General features: G+C 44.1%; 1 protein-coding gene across 5 annotated transcripts in view; it reads left to right on the top strand.

Moving 5' to 3' along the window:
- Positions 1-15,876, top strand: part of LOC128826533 (butyrophilin subfamily 3 member A1-like) — a 113,673-nt gene that overhangs the window by 54,569 nt on the left and 43,228 nt on the right. For all 5 annotated transcript variants that reach the window (XM_054009862.1, XM_054009861.1, XM_054009860.1 and 2 more), the window contains 4 exons: positions 8,636-8,734; positions 11,892-11,990; positions 14,117-14,137; positions 15,591-15,614. In XM_054009862.1, the coding sequence (XP_053865837.1) occupies positions 8,636-8,734; positions 11,892-11,990; positions 14,117-14,137; positions 15,591-15,614 (243 nt within the window). The remainder of the gene's footprint in view (positions 1-8,635; positions 8,735-11,891; positions 11,991-14,116; positions 14,138-15,590; positions 15,615-15,876) is intronic.

Below are 15,876 nucleotides of genomic sequence, written 5' to 3'. Positions count from 1 at the left end.
TCACTGTGAAGGGGGTTCCCTACATGCTCATGGGGAAAGGGAGTCTGGGAACAGTGCTCTCTGGTTCCACCTGAGGAGACAGCACCCAGAGGTTCTGGGGATGCCCCAAGACCCCCTGACACACCTATTCCAACTGGCTGGTTCACCAGTCCCTGGTCCCATGCAACTCCAGCCATACTCCACAAAATCTTCCCCAGTTCCCATGAGTCTCATCCTTACTCAACGGAACTAGCATGGATGCACCTCGAGGATGCAAAGGAGCGAGCCTGTGAGGTGCTTTCCTCTGTGGGGTGACAGGGTGAAAATTTCTTCCTGACCCCAAATATGGTAATCAGTTGGACCCTGAGCATGTTGGCAAGACCCAACAGCCAGACATCTGGGAAAGAATTCTCTGAAATAACTCAGTCCTCATCTAGTGTCCTGTCTCTGGCCAATGGGGATATTTGCTACTAGCAATTGCAGATGGGCCACATGCCATTGTAGACAATCACATCATGCCATACACTCCATAAACTTATCAAACTCAGTCTTGAAGCCAGTTAGGTTTTTTGTCCCCCACTCCCACTTCCCTTGGAAGACTGTTCCATAACTTGATTCCTCTGAAGGTTAGAAACTTTTTTCTAATTTCAAGCCTAAACATGTTGATGTGCAGTTTATATCCATTTATTCTTATATCAGCATTGGTGCTTAACTTAAATAACTCCTCTCCCTCCCTGGTATTTATCCCTCTGATATATTTATAGAGAGCAATCATATCTCCCCTTGGCTTTCATTTAGTTAGGCTAAATAAGCCAAAATCCTTGAGTCTCCACTTGTAAGGTATATGTTCCATTCCTGTGATCATCCCAATAGCCTTTCACTGAACCTGTTACAGTTTGAATTCTACTTTCTTAAACATGTGAGGCCAGAAATGCACACAGTATTCTAGATGAAGTCTCATTTATGCCTTGTATGATAAGAGCTCTTGGTTTTATTGGTCCATTTGGCCCTATCAACTCACCACCAGACACACTTCAGCATTTGCTTTCAGAGACAAGTCACCTTCACATCTATATCCATCTGTGCTTCCGCATCAGCAATTACATTAGCAGATCAGGGCACTGCTTCCTCCCCCAACCCACACCTCTGACAAGGATGTTACCAAGCATCAGGGTGCTTATATTATCTGACACAGACATCCCCTTCATCATCTGATGATAGGCTCCTGTATCTCCTCAGACTTAGTCTTCTGATGGTGTTTAATTGTACCAGAAGTTGCTTTGGTGATTGGAAGAGATTCAGAAATCCCCATTCAAACTCTCTGAGATCCTTCCTCTCTCACTTTGCTGGACAATATATTTACATTATGACCAAAAATACTGTTGCAATCTTTTATGTGAACAAGCAGGTCCACTCTCTTATATAGGGAAACACTATTTCAATGGACCTCGTGTATTTGGCACAGCAAAACAATATCTGCATTTCATCTGCTAGACCTTCACAATTTGCTGGCAGATTACCAAAGCAGGCATTTCTCAAGATGAACCCCAAATTGACTATGAAGGACTCAGTAATCAAATCTTTATTTGTTCAATGGGGTGTACCCACATGGTATGTCACTAAGCACCAGGGCCGGCTCCAGGCACCAGCCGACCAAGCATGTGCTTGGGGCAGCACCTTGTAAGGGGCAGCCAATCTTCGGGTGGCAGGGCGGTGCTCAGGGTTTTTTTTGTTTGTTTGTTTCGTCCGGGCAGCGCTCGGGGGTTGTTTGTTTTGGCAGCACGGCGCTAGGGGGGGGTTGTTTCGGCGGCGCAGGGTGGCACTCGGGGGGGGTGTTTCGGCGGGGCAGGGTGGTGCTCGGGGGGGTGTTTCGGCAGGGCAGGGCGGCACTTGGGAGGGATTGTTTCAGTGGAGCGGCACTGCTTTTTTTTTTTTTTTTTTGGTTGGGGCGGCAAAATAGTTTGAGCTGGCCCTGCTAAGCGCAACAAGAACTACATTGCTTTCTGCTCAAAAGGGGGATAGAGTCCAGATTGTCAAGGAGGTACATTTAATTCCATGGATTCAAGGTCTGTTTTATGCTTACCCTCCGATTCCCTTAATTCTGTTAGTGTTGAGGAAAATCAAACAAGACAGAGCCTAGTTTTTTCTGCTATGTACAATTTGGTCCAGACAGTACAGTCTCCAGGAGCTCAGTACAGTGTTGGTGCTTACTCCGGTACCTCTTCCACTGTTTGCAGACTTCTTCAGCTAGAACAATGGAGCCATCTCTATATCCCATCATCTCATAGCGTGAAAACTATATGACTGACAGATCTGGAGACAAAATGTTGTTCTGTTCATGTTCAGTAGATATTGATTGAAAGTAGGAGGCTTCCTGCCAGGAGTACTTACAAAAAATATGGAAAAGCTTTTCTATTTGGACAACATGAAGCAAAATTTCTCCAATAGAAATGATTCCTGATATTCTTGATGACCTTTTATCTTTGCCACCAGTCTTTAGGTTAGTTCTCTTTGTGTACATTTGGTTGCTATTTCAGATAGCACTTCATGTCTATACATTTTTGTTCTCATCCATCTCATTCTTTTTTTAAAGGACTTGCTAGAATTTTTCCTATGTGCGGCAGCCTACCCCTTTGTGGGATCTCAGGGTATGTCTACACTACGGGATTAATCCGAATTTAGATAATTCGGATTTGAGAAACAGGTTGTATAAAGTCGAAATGAGTGCGGCCACACTAGCACAGTAATTTGGTGGTGTGCGTCCAAGTACCGGGGCTAGCGTCGATTTCTGCACCGTTGCACTGTGGGTAGCAATTCCATAGCTATCCCATAGTTCCCGCAGTCTCCTGCGCCCATTGGGATTGTGGGTTAAGATCCCAGTGCCTGATGGGACAAAAAACATCGTCGCAGGTGGTTCTGGGTACAGCCTCACTTCCTCCCTCCCTCCCTCCCTCCCTCCCTGCATGAAAGCAACGGACGGCAGACAACCATTTTCGCGCCTTTTTTCCTGGGTGGGTGAACACTGCAGACTCCATACCACGGCAAGCATGGAGCCCGCTGAGGTCAAGACAGCACTCATGAATATTGCAAACACCTCGCGTGTTCTCGTGGAGTTTATGCTCAGCCAGGACCAGAAAAACGAGGCGAGGAGGCAGCGGCGGCGGCAGCGCAGCGACAAGCATGATGAGGACATGGACACGGACACGGACACAGAATTCAGTGAAACCACAGGCCCCGGTGCTTTGGAGATCATGTTGTTAATGGGGCAGATTCTATCCATGGAACGCCGATTCTGGGCAAGGGAAACAAGCACAGACTGGTGGGACCGCATAGTGTTGCAGGTCTGGGACGATTCCCAGTGGCTGCGGAACTTTCGCATGCGTAAGGGCACTTTCATGGAACTTTGTGACTTGCTGTCTCCTGCCCTGAAACGCCAGAATACCAAGATGAGAGCAGCCCTCACAGTTGAGAAGCGCGTGGCGATAGCCCTGTGGAAGCTTGCAATGCCAGACAGCTACCGGTCAGTCGGGAATCAATTTGGAGTGGGCAAATCTACGGTGGGGGCTGCTGTGATGCAAGTAGCCAAAGCAATCACTCAGGTGCTGCTACGAAAGTTTGTGACTCTGGGAAATGTGCAGGCTATAGTGGATGGTTTTGCTGCAATGGGATTCCCTAACTGTGGTGGGGCAATAGACGGAACCCATATCCCTATCTTGGCACCGGAGCACCAAGCCACCGAGTACATAAACCGCAAGGGGTACTTTTCAATGGTGCTGCAAGCACTTGTGGATCACAAGGGACGTTTCACCAACATCAACGCGGGCTGGGCGGGAAGGGTTCATGACGCTCGCGTCTTCAGGAACACTACTCTGTTTAAAGGGCTGCAGCAAGGGACTTACTTTCCGGACCAGAAAATAACCGTTGGGGATGTTGAAATGCCCATAGTTATTCTTGGGGACCCAGCCTACCCCTTAATGCCATGGCTTATGAAGCCATACACAGGCAGCCTGGACAGGAGTCAGGAGCTGTTTAACTACAGGCTAAGCAAGTGCAGAATGGTGGTAGAATGTGCATTTGGCCGTTTAAAAGGTCGCTGGCGTTCATTATTGACTCGCTCTGACCTCAGCCAAAGAAATCTCCCCATTGTTATTTCTGCTTGCTGTGTGCTCCACAATCTCTGTGAAAGTAAGGGGGAGACCTTTATGGCGGGGTGGGAGGCTGAGGCAAATCACCTGGCTGCTGATTACGCGCAGCCAGACACCAGGGCGATTAGAAGATCACACCATGAAGTGCTGTGCATCAGAGAAGCTTTGAAAACCAGTTTCATGGCTGGGCAGGCTACCGTGTGAAATATCTGTTTGTTTCTCCTTCATGAAAACCCTCCCCCTTTACTGACTGATTTTCTGTAAGGAACCCACCCTGCCCCTTCCCCCAGCTTTCTTTCAAACCAAATAAAGTCACTATCATTTAAAAATCATTTATTCTTTATTAATAGATTAGAAAAAGAGGGAGGGAACCCGGGTGGTATTTGGGAGGAGGATTGCTGGGAAGGAAAAAGCCACAAAGAAAAGGTTAAAAAAATGACAGCCTTTTGCTTGGGCTGTCTACTGGGGTGGAATGGGAAGGTGTACAGAGCCTCCCCCCCCCACGTTCTTACACGTCTGGGTGAGGAGGATACGGAACATGGGGAGGGGGGAGGGTGGAACAGGGGCTGAAGCGGCAGTCTGTTTTCCAGCAGCCGTTCCTGAACCTCCACCAGACGCCGGAGCAGCCCCAGCGTTGCATCCTTCATCCTCTGGTCTTCCTGCCGCCATCTCTCATCTCGATCGTCTCTCCTCTCCTCACGTTGGTCCCTCCTCTCCTCACGTTGGTCCCTCCTCTCCTCACGTTCACTGACTTCTTTCCTATACTTTGAAACTGTTTCCTTCCACTCATTCAGATGAGCTCTGTCACTCCTGCTGGATTGCATAATTTCAGAAAACATGTCCTCCCACGTCTTCTTCTTACGACGCCTTATCTGTGATAACCTTCGGGATGGAGGAGGGAGGCTTGAGGAATTTGCAGCTGCTGTAGGGAGGGGAAAAAAGAGAGAATTGTTTTAAAAGCTACATTTTGCAGAACAATGCTTATACTCTTTCACGGTGACCAACACTGTTCACATTACATAGCACATGTGATTTCTGTGCAAGGTCGCATTTTGCCTCTTAATGCTGAGTGCTTGTGGCTTTGCTGCTAGAGATCACAGGTCTGGGCAACAGAATTCGGCTTGCATGCGGCCATGGTAAGCCATTGTTTTACAGCTTCTGCACCCTCCTTTCCCACATACCAAGCATAGCCTGTAGAGTGCTGCAGAAGCCTGGCCAATCTCAGCCAGTTGGGGGGGGGCAGTGTGGGGGGGCTTGTCTGGGCCCCTTCAGGCAAGTAGAGTGCTGCGGTTTTTCTGTTAACATTCAGCAGCACCAGAAAACAAACTAACCCCCCCCCCCCCGCCATGAATTCTCTGGGATGATCACGGTACCCTCCCCCCACCGCGTGGCTGGTAACAGGGAAGATCCCTGCTAGCCAAACGCGGAAAACTTCAGGGCCAATTTCCCATCTGCGCTTGGCTAACTGCAGGGAAGGATTTATTTTCCGCCACAGGCAAACAGCCCAGTAGGAACGGCCACCTCTGTCCCCTTAATTAAGTTCCCGTATTTCAACCAGGTTACCAGGAGTGATATCACTCTCCTGAGGATTACACAACAAGATAAAGAACGGATGTTGCTTGAATGCCAGCAAACACCGGGACCATACGCTGCCAGGCTTTGTCAGGCAATGATACCAGATTACTTGCTGCAAGCATGGCATGGTCAAGTGTCCTACCATGGAGGAGGGAATAAGGATGCACTGCCCAGAAACCTTCTGGCAAGGCTTTCGGAGTACCTCCAGGAGAGCTTCATGGAGATGTCCCTGGAGGATTTCCGCTCCATCCCCAGACACGTTAACAGACTTCTCCAGTAGCTACAGACTTTTCCAGTAGCTGAACTGACCGCGAATGCAAAGTCAGGCAAAGTAATCATTAAAAACCGTTTGCTTTTAAAACAAGTTTTATATTTTAAAAGGTAAACTCACCTGAGGTCCCTTCCATGGGGTCAGAGTCTTGGGTACTGGCTTGGGAGGCTTGGGAGGGTACTTCAGTCAGGGTGATAAAAAGATCCTGGCTGTTGGGGAGAATGGAGTGCTGTGTGCTCTCTGCAAGCTCATCCTCCTCCTCCTCCTCCTCTACCCCATCGGCAGAATCCTCAGGCGTCGAGACTATCCCCGACCCAGAATCCACGAACAAAGGTGGGGTAGTGGTGGCAGCCCCCCCTAGAATTGCATGCAGCTCGGCGTAGTAGCGGCATGTCCGCAGCTCTGACCCGGAGCGACCGTTTGCCTCCTTTGTTTTTTGATAGGCTTGTCTGAGCTCCTTGACCTTCATGTGGCACTGCTCAGAGTCCCTATTGTGGCCTCTCTCCATCATGCCCTTGGAAATTTTTTCAAAAGTTTTTGCATTTCGTCTTTTAGAACGAAGTTCTGCAAGCACTGAATCCTCTCCCCATACAGCGATCAGATCCAGTACCTCCCTCACGGTCCATGCTGGTGCTCTTTTTCGATTATCAGCCTGCATGGTTACCTGTGCTGATGAGGTATCTGTGGTCACCTGTGCTCTCCACGCTGGGCAAACAGGAAATGAAGTTCAAATGTTCGCGGGGCTTTTCCTGTCTACCTGGCCAGTGCATCCGAGTTCGGATTGCTGTCCAGAGCGGTCACAATGATGCACTGTGGGATAGCTCCCGGAGGCCAATACCATCGAATTGCGGCCACACTAACCCTAATTCGAATTGCTAAAATCGATTTTGGCGCTACTCCGCTCGTTGGGGTGGAGTACAGAAATCGATTTAAAGGGCCCTTTACATCGAATTAAATGGCGTCGTTGTGTGGACGGTTACAGGGTTAATTCGAATTAAATCTGATAAATCCGAATTAAAGTCGTAGTGTAGACCAGGCCTCAGTGTTATACTTAAAGAATTATGGGTCTTTCCTTTAAACAATTGGTTTCCTGTTACTTGTTCCATGTTTTCCTTAAGCAGCATTCCTCATGATCATTACATTGGGGTGAATGAATTGTAAGCACTTATTGCAGAGTTCCTGTATATGATTTTCCACAGACAAGGTTACTCTGAGACCACACCATACATTCTTCTTAATGTGCTTTCTGATTTTCATTAGATTCAGTCTATTTATTTACTGCTGTTCTTCCTGAAACCACACTCAATGAAGCATGAAGCAGCACTGCACACATTAGATCCTACAGTCCTTGTCCTTTGATTTAAATATGATAAATATATTTAGGTCATTACCTAGGGCTAGGTTGTTTGTTTCTATTGCTGAATGACCTAAGGATACATCTACATTGCAGCTTGGAGCATCCTTCCCAGAACACATAGATACATGATTTATCTGCTTGAGCTAGTGTGTTAGAAATAACAGTGTGGCCATGGCAACATGGGTGGCAGCTCAGACAAGCCACTTAAGTATGTATCCAGTGGGTCAGGTGGCTTTGTACTTTGGCAGGTAGACTGAGCTATGCAATCATGTTGCTATTTTTAGCATGCTAGTTTGAGCAGAACTAAAGCATATCTCTTTATCCATGCTGGGAAGCATATTCCCAGCTGCAATGTGACATACCTTATGGATCAGGTAATTTCTAGCCAATGAACTTCTAGATGGGAGTCAAGCTGTATAAAGTTATGTTATGAAATGGCCAATTTATAGCTCCCTAGGACCATTAGGGCACATTCAACTGGTTAATGGGAGCCTCTACAGCCTCATTTAGTGATGTTCCTATCATTAATTTTGTAGGGCTGCTAATTGTCATGATGCACATGCGTTCATGGAATATGACTCTATTGTGGAGGCATCACGTACAAATGCTCAATTTGGAAGGGCTATATTAAAATCTCTATGTAATTAGATTTGCAATACCTTCTTCTTTTATGGTATATTGCTGGGGTGTCACCAGACATTGAATGCACACAATCACTCAAAGAAGGAATGTTCAATAACTGGAGATCTTTGAGATCTGTTATCTATATGGGTTCCATGATCTTCTGTTCTTTCTTTGCCAGTGCTGTGTCTAATACTTGGAACTGGGTGTTGGTGAAGAAACTGAGGGTCAATTGGTCACTCTCCCTGATTTTATACTGGTGAGAGGAGAAGGGTTTGAGACTGTGCTAGGAGCAAGTGTGACCAAGAAACACTGCTAAGCTAAGTGATGCTGTCTCCTGAGCATGAAGTGCATGCACACCAGATATGAAACTCATTGAGACCCCACATCTCAAAGAACTCCAGTTACTGAACAGGGAAGTAACTTCCCTTGCCCTTTGAGAACAAGAGTAGTCATTGGATACTCAATATTTTTTACATTCTGGACAGCTCCCTAGATGAACCTAAAATATGGTTCTGTATCTCCACCTATTGTAATGTTCTCTCCCCATTTTTGTCCCTCAATATCTAGAAAGAATAAACAATTGCATTTTTTAAGCAGAAGCAGCTAGACTTATTTCTTTGTTTAAAATGGAAATAATTTTCTAAAGGAAGTGTGAAAATAACTTAAAATTTCAAACATTTATAGGTGCTAGTATCTCTAGCTCAATAATATTGCATCACTGGATGGATAAAATTATGATAATCAACAGTGGCACCATTCTCTTCATTCTTTGGAATGCAAAAGGTAAGAATTTTAAAATTCAACAGTATTTCATTAGTGATCCTTTCACTGATTTAATGTGAAATTCAAATAAGTAATGAACTGGGTCCTTGTGCTCTGTCTCACTGTATGACAGAGAATGGAGCAAAGGCATAGACATAAGATAAAATCCAATAGGGAACAAAAGCAGGGATAGGAGTGTATATTGTAGCATCTACCCACTACTTAAAAAAATATACTACCACTCTGTAATCTGGGGCCCATGGCCATCTAGTACAGGAGACAGAGTCAGGCAACTTCAGAAGAACAATGGCTGAAACTCATTAAGTAGCTTGCTGTGTAATTCAGTGCGGACATTTATTACATTTATGTTCCCTCAAGACTTTCAAAGACTATCACAGTGGGTGGGTAGGCACAGTAGGTGAGAGCAGGTAATATCAGTTGGACATACCAGCCAGCCATGCTCCTAGTGATGGGTGTGGCAGAGAGTCTGTGAGGGTCACTGTGGGATGTCATCATTGTGGAGCTGATTCTCCACTGCCTGGCACCTTATGTTGTCATATACACTTGTGCAAAGTGCGTGTGCATAGCTACCAAATCAGAGCAGAATCAGAGATTTGATTGATCTAAAAGGAAATGTTGAGACACAGATTGCACAGTGTCCAAATCACATGCAGGTGTGAAACACAACTGAATTGTAAATGTCACTGCATTGAATCTCTTCCTCACAGAAATAGTATAATGCTTTCCCAGCTATGGTGCTATACAGGAGGCCAGCAAGAAGGACCATCTGAGGGGAGGGGACAATGGGGCATTTGCCCCAGCTCCCCATTTGAAAGTCCCCCTCTCCAAAACTGAGTGGCATTGCTATGTGGCATGTAGCATTGCAGAGCCACTCGGGTTTGGCCCTGCTGGCTCTCCATCAGCCAAGCCAAATTGGAATGAGTGGCATTGTGACCTGGTACATGGGGACACAGTCTCACTTAAGTGTGGCTCAACCATCTCTAACCATGACCAAACTTAAGTGGCCCAGTCTTTCAAAACACAAGTTCAAGTTCGAGTTCAGGATCCTGACACAAGGAAGAAAGGAAAGCAGCAGAATATGAACCCTGGACTTCAGAAAAGCAGACTTTGACTCCCTCAGGGAACTGATGGGCAGCATCCCCTGGGAGAATAACTTGAGGGGCAAAGGAGCCCAGGAGAGCTGGTTGTATTTTAAAGAATCCTTATTGAGGTTGCAGGAATAAACCATCCTGATGTGTAGAAAGAATAGTAAATATGGCAGGCAACCAGCTTGGTTTAACAGTGAAATCCTTGCTGATCTTAAACACAAAAAAAGAAGCTTACAAGAAATGGAAGATTGGACAAATGACCAGGGAGGAGTATAAAACTATTGCTCAGGCGTGCAGGAGTGAAATCAGGAAGGCCAAATAACACTTGGAGTTGCAGCTAGCAAGAGATATTAAGAGAAACAAGAAGGGTTTCTACAGGTTTGTTAGCAATGAGAAGAAAGTCAAGGAAAGTGTGGGCCCCTTACTGAATGAGGGAGGCAACCTAGTGACAGAGGATGTGGAAAAAGCTAATATACTCAATGCTTTTTTTGCATCTGTCTTCACAAAAAAAGTCAGCTCCCAGACTACTGCACTGGGCAGCACAGTATGGGGAGGAAGTGACCAGCACTCTGTGGAGAAAGAAGTGGTTCAGGACTATTCAGAAAAGCTGGGTGAGCACAAGTCCATGGGGCCGGATGCACTGCATGTGAGGGTGCTAAAGGTCCTTTTCTGCAGAACTGCTGCCTAGCCATTCGGTCCCTTGTCTGTAACAGTGGATGAGATTCTTCCATCCTAAGTGCAGGACTCTGCACTTGTCCTTGTTGAACCTCATCAGGTTTCTTTTGGCCCAGTCCTCTAATTTGTCTAGGTCCCTCTGTATCCTATCCCTACCCTCCAGGGTATCTACCTCTCCCCCCAGCTTAGTGTCATCTGCGAACTTGCTGAGGATGCCATCCATCCCATCATCTATATCATTAATACATCTGGAGTACTGTATCCAATTTTGGTCACCAATGTATAGAAAGGATGTAGAGAAACTGGAAAGGATCCAGAGGTGAGTGACAAAGATGAACAAAGGGATAGATGAAGCCATATCAGCAAAGGCTGAATGAACTGGACATGTTTAGTTTGGAAATTAGGAGATTAAGGGGGGACATGAGGGCGGTTTTCAAATACTTGAAAGGCTGCCATGGAGAAGATGGAGAAAGTGTGAGGTGTATAAAGCTATTTTATGAAATGACCAATTTACAGCTCCCTGGGAACATTAGGGCATATTCAGCCAGGGTGCAGGAAGCCTCTGCAGCCTCATTTAGTGGTGTTCCTATAGTTAATATTTGTTGGGCTGCTAACTAGAGTGATGCAGTGGCAGCATCATACATGACAATATTGTGGCAACATGACGTGCAGATGCTCAGTTTGGCAGGGCTGAATTAATTAATTAATATTTAATTAGACTTGAAGTACCCTCTGCCGTTATGGTACACTGCTTGGGAGTCACCAGACATTGAACGCATACAGACAAGTACTCAAAGAAGGAAGGCAAGGTACTTACCTGTTCAATAACCGGAGATTTTTGAGATGTGTTATCTATATGTCTTTCATGACACACTGTCCTTTCTCTGTTACAGCTGAGTCCACTACTTTGATCTGGGTGTTGGTGAATTGGTCACTCTCCCTGCTTTTATACTGGTGAGAGGAGCAGGGTCTGATGCTATGCTAGGAGCAAGTGTGAAGAAGAAAAACTGCTAAGTTAAGTGATCCTGTCTCCTGAGCATGAAGTGCATGCATACCAGATGTGAAACTTATTGAGACCCCACATCTCAAAGAACTCCAGTTACTGAACAGAGAAGTAACATCCCTTGCCATTTGAGAACAAGAGTAGTCATTGGGTACTCAATATTTTCTACATTCTGGCCAGCTCCCTACATGAACATAAAATAGAGTTCTGTATCTCCACCTATTGCAATGTTCTATCCATGTTTTTGTTCCTCAATATCTAGAAAGCATAAATAATTGTATTTTTAAGCAGAAGCAGCTAGGCTTCTTTTCTTTTTCTTTTTTTTTTTTTGAAATGGAAATAATTTTCTTAAGGAAGTGTAAAAGTAACTTAAAATTTCAAACATTTACAGGTGCTAGTATCTCTAGCTCGACAATGTTCCATCACTGGATGGATATCATCATCATCAACAACACTGGCACTACTCTCTTCATTCTTTGGAATGCAAAAGGTAAGAATTTCAAAGTGAAACTGTCATAAACATACAGCATAAAATCCCTCTTTACCCTGTAAAGGGTTAATTCCTCTTTTACCTGTAAAGGGTTAAGAAGCTCAGGTAACCTAGCTGACACCTGACCAAAAGGACCAATAAGGGGACAAGATACTTTCAAATCTGGGAGGGGGGGAGGCTTTGTACTAATAAGGGAATGCATTAGCTTACTTTTATTTTGGCTTGTGATTTCCTTGTCTAGAGGGAGGTTTATCCCTGGTTTTGTAACTTTAAGGTTTTGCCTAGAGAGGAGATTCTCTATGTTCTTGAGTCTTTTGTTATTCTGTAAAGTACTTACCATCCCGATTTTACAGAGGTGATTCTTTTACCTTTTCTTTAATTAAAATTCTTCTTTTAAGAACCTGATTGATTTTTTCATTGTTTTAAAATCCAAGGGTTTGGGTCTGTGTTCACCTGTACCAATTGGTGAGGATATTATTCTCAAGCCTCGCCAGGAAAGGGGGATTATTCTCAAGCCTGTCCAGGAAAAGGGGTGTAGGGGCTTGTGGGGATATTTGGGGAAGGACGGGCTCCAAGTGGCCCTCCCTAAATGTTTGTTTAAATCACTTGGTGGTGGCAGCATTACCTAATTCAAGGTACAAGGGAGAATTTGTGCCTTGGGGAGTTTTTAACCTAAGATGGTAGAAAATAAGCTTAGGGGGTCTTTCATGCTGATCCCCATGTCTGTACCCTAGAGTTCAGAGTGGGGAGGGAACTCTGCAAGAAACAATATTTCATTAGTGAGCCATTCACTAATTTAATGTGAAATTTGAATAAATAATGAACTGTGGCCTTATGCTCTGTCCCACTGCAAGTGAGAATGGAACAAAGGCGTAGAAGTAGGCCAAAATGACAATAATGAACAAGATCTGGGATGGGAGTGTATATTGTAGCATCTCTCCACTACAGAAAAAAACAAACTCTCAGCTCTCTGCAGTCTGGGGCCCATAGCCCCATAGGAATCTTCACAAGAACAATGGCTCTGACTTATTAAGTAGCTTCCTATGTAATTTGGTGCAGACATGTATTACATTAATGTTTCCTTCAAGACTTCCAAAGACCAGTAGAGAGAGTGGGCAGGCACAGTATGCGAGAGCAGGTAATATCAGTTGGACATATCAGCCAGGCATGCTGTTAGTGATGGGTGTGTCAGAAAGGCTGGGAGAGTCACTGAGGGATGTTATCATTGTGGAGCTGATTATCCCCTGCCTGATACCTTCTGTTGTGATATAGATAAGTGCAAAATGTGTGTGCATAGCTACCAAATCAGACTGGAATCAAAGGTTGGACTCATCCAAAAGGAACCTCTTACAAAGGGATTACTTAGTGTCCATACGGCATAGAGTCATGAAACACAACTGGATGCTTGTTTTGTTTTGTGTATAATAACCCTATTTTTTATTACTCAAATGCATATAGTGGGAGGAGTGGTGTCGAGAGGGGTTGCAGGAGCTGGACAATAGAGGAACAGCAGACCTAGGTGGTGGTGAACAAGCAGAGAGGGAAGGGAGCAGAAACTAGGATGGGTGTCTGGATTGAATCAGAGGGTACTAGACAGGAGGTGGGGATGGGGCAGTTATGAGCAGAGGTAGGCAGAGGCCACAGACTCTGGCCAGTAGAAAATATGACATATCCTGCAATTGTTGAGAGCACAAGGAACCTTGACTGGTGCTATGCCTGAAAAACACTTTCCAGAGTGCCTTTGGTTTTTATAAAGTATAGCAGGGTGTTAGCCCATGCTGTATTTCTTTAGGCACTGATCTACTTATATCTTGTTAACTGCTTAGAAACCCTGATCATACCACCGATAATGATTCCCTGTCTTTGAAATATGAAGCCAATGTGCGTAATCTTAGACTGCTGTTATTCTCGTTCAGGTAATGATGAGGAGGGGAAAAGAAAGTAGTTTTAATACCCAAATTGTCACAATAGAAAAGGAGAAAGTTCTGAAAATTAATCTGTCAACAATGCTACAATAGTGAGGATCTGGCCAAAGATTCTTGGTTTGGGCTCCCGAAGGAGTTGCTTCTTGACTTCAAGGTGATAAATGTTAACATAGTAATTGAGATGTTGTTCTTCCCTTGCAGAGCAACTGGAGAAAGCAATTGGTATGTTCTCCCTTTTTTTATTTTTCATGTGAATGTTGTTCCTTACCAGAACAAGTGCCTGGATGACTCCCTCTCCTCACCTCCATCTCTTTCCAAACTGTGCCAATGGCCATGAGGATTGAGTTTAATTAATTCCCCAAGTACACCAACAGATGACAATTTCAGTTTGTCTTAGCAATGCAGTAAGATCAATTGCCTGAGTGATTTTAGCTTCTGAGATTCTAATTCTGGCCATTAACTTCATTCTAATTATGGAGATCATCATAGGGTAAAACAAGTTGTAGCCACCTTATATGAGATAACAGATTTTAAACCTAAAATATGGGTACATCTGTCTCAGACATTTGTGCATATATTCTTATTAAATGTGGGGAAAATGTGGAGAAAGGGCACAATCAGCTGTGACCCAAACCTTCGTATTCAATAATGGTGGGATTTTGCGACAGCCTGTGTGACTTCATATTCTCGGTTTCTTTTGGGGTGTTTTTGAAAATCCTTTTCGGCTATGTGCTACTAATTGTAATGTTAAGATAGATACTGGGCTGAGTATGAACTTTTCTTTCCTACATCTTGCAGGAATCATAATTCTAATTTTCATGTCTAGGCTTAAAATAGGTTGAATGATAAAATTTAGTAGTTCATAGTAGTTGGTGCTAATGGAATTTTAAACGTGTTAAATCCTGGTTATGCTAGATTAAAAGCTGTGTTTTAAAATGTTAACTAACCATTTTGAATTAATATGTTTTAAACACTATACTTGAAATTCTGGTCTCCTTGTGAGTGTTGTGAGTGTTGCCATTCATTTAACAGTGTTTCACCTCACCTGTTTCCCTCATCTAAGCAGGACGTTACTGAGCAGTTTATGCTTCAGAGTCTAGAATTGCTGCATGCTCAGGACTCCTAGTAAAGTCCTTGTGATTACTGAATATTCATACCTCATAAATCAAAAAGGAGTTTATAGTTGGGTACTTTTACTATTAATAAGATGTTAATTTATTTTATTTGTTTAATCTAGTCTCTCTCTTTTTTGATATTTAGTCTGTGTTCACCTCTAGTGTTCTGGGTACCTTAGAATCTCTAAAGTCACCACAATAAAATCTCTTTTTCTCTTTCTTTACTCCAATCCCAAAGTTGGAACATTCTTACTATTAGTGTTTGATTAGGTTTTGCTATTCTGTTATAGCAGGAAGGCTAAAGCAGATAAACAGATTTTTATTTTCAGTTGACGAATGAGATTTGTTGGGATTCTTTCAATTAATAGTCTGGATGCCACCCTGCTTCCACTGAAGTTAAGAAGAGCTTGGCATAGAAATAAATGAAAATGTGATTTGGCTCTCTCTGCGTGTGTGGGTGTGTTTCGATTCATGCACGCACATGCCCTTTTGCAGCACTGACAAAAGAAGAAACACAGTTAATGATTGAGAAATGTTTTCTGTTTACTGTCCTTATTTAGAAAAAGCAAAACCTTCAGAAGCAGGTAAGATTTCCTGTATACCTTCTACCAGGTCATCCAGGGTTCTCTTTCATTCAACCATATAGACAGAAAAGAGGGGAATGAGTACTTGGTTATTTCAAGCCCCAGTTACAGAGAGTTATCATTGAAGAAGAGGAAACTTTAAATATCTGTTGGTTTTTTTAATGTCAATCCCAACTGGATTACAAATGTTTCTGATTCACGAGTTTTCAAACCATTCTTATACTATTTTCTTGGTTATGGTAGAAAACAGCTTAGTATTCAC

The sequence above is a fragment of the Malaclemys terrapin genome, chromosome 20, assembly GCF_027887155.1.
Source record: "Malaclemys terrapin pileata isolate rMalTer1 chromosome 20, rMalTer1.hap1, whole genome shotgun sequence".
NCBI classification, from domain to species: Eukaryota; Metazoa; Chordata; order Testudines; family Emydidae; genus Malaclemys; species Malaclemys terrapin.
This window is presented reverse-complemented; position numbering and strand designations above follow the sequence as displayed.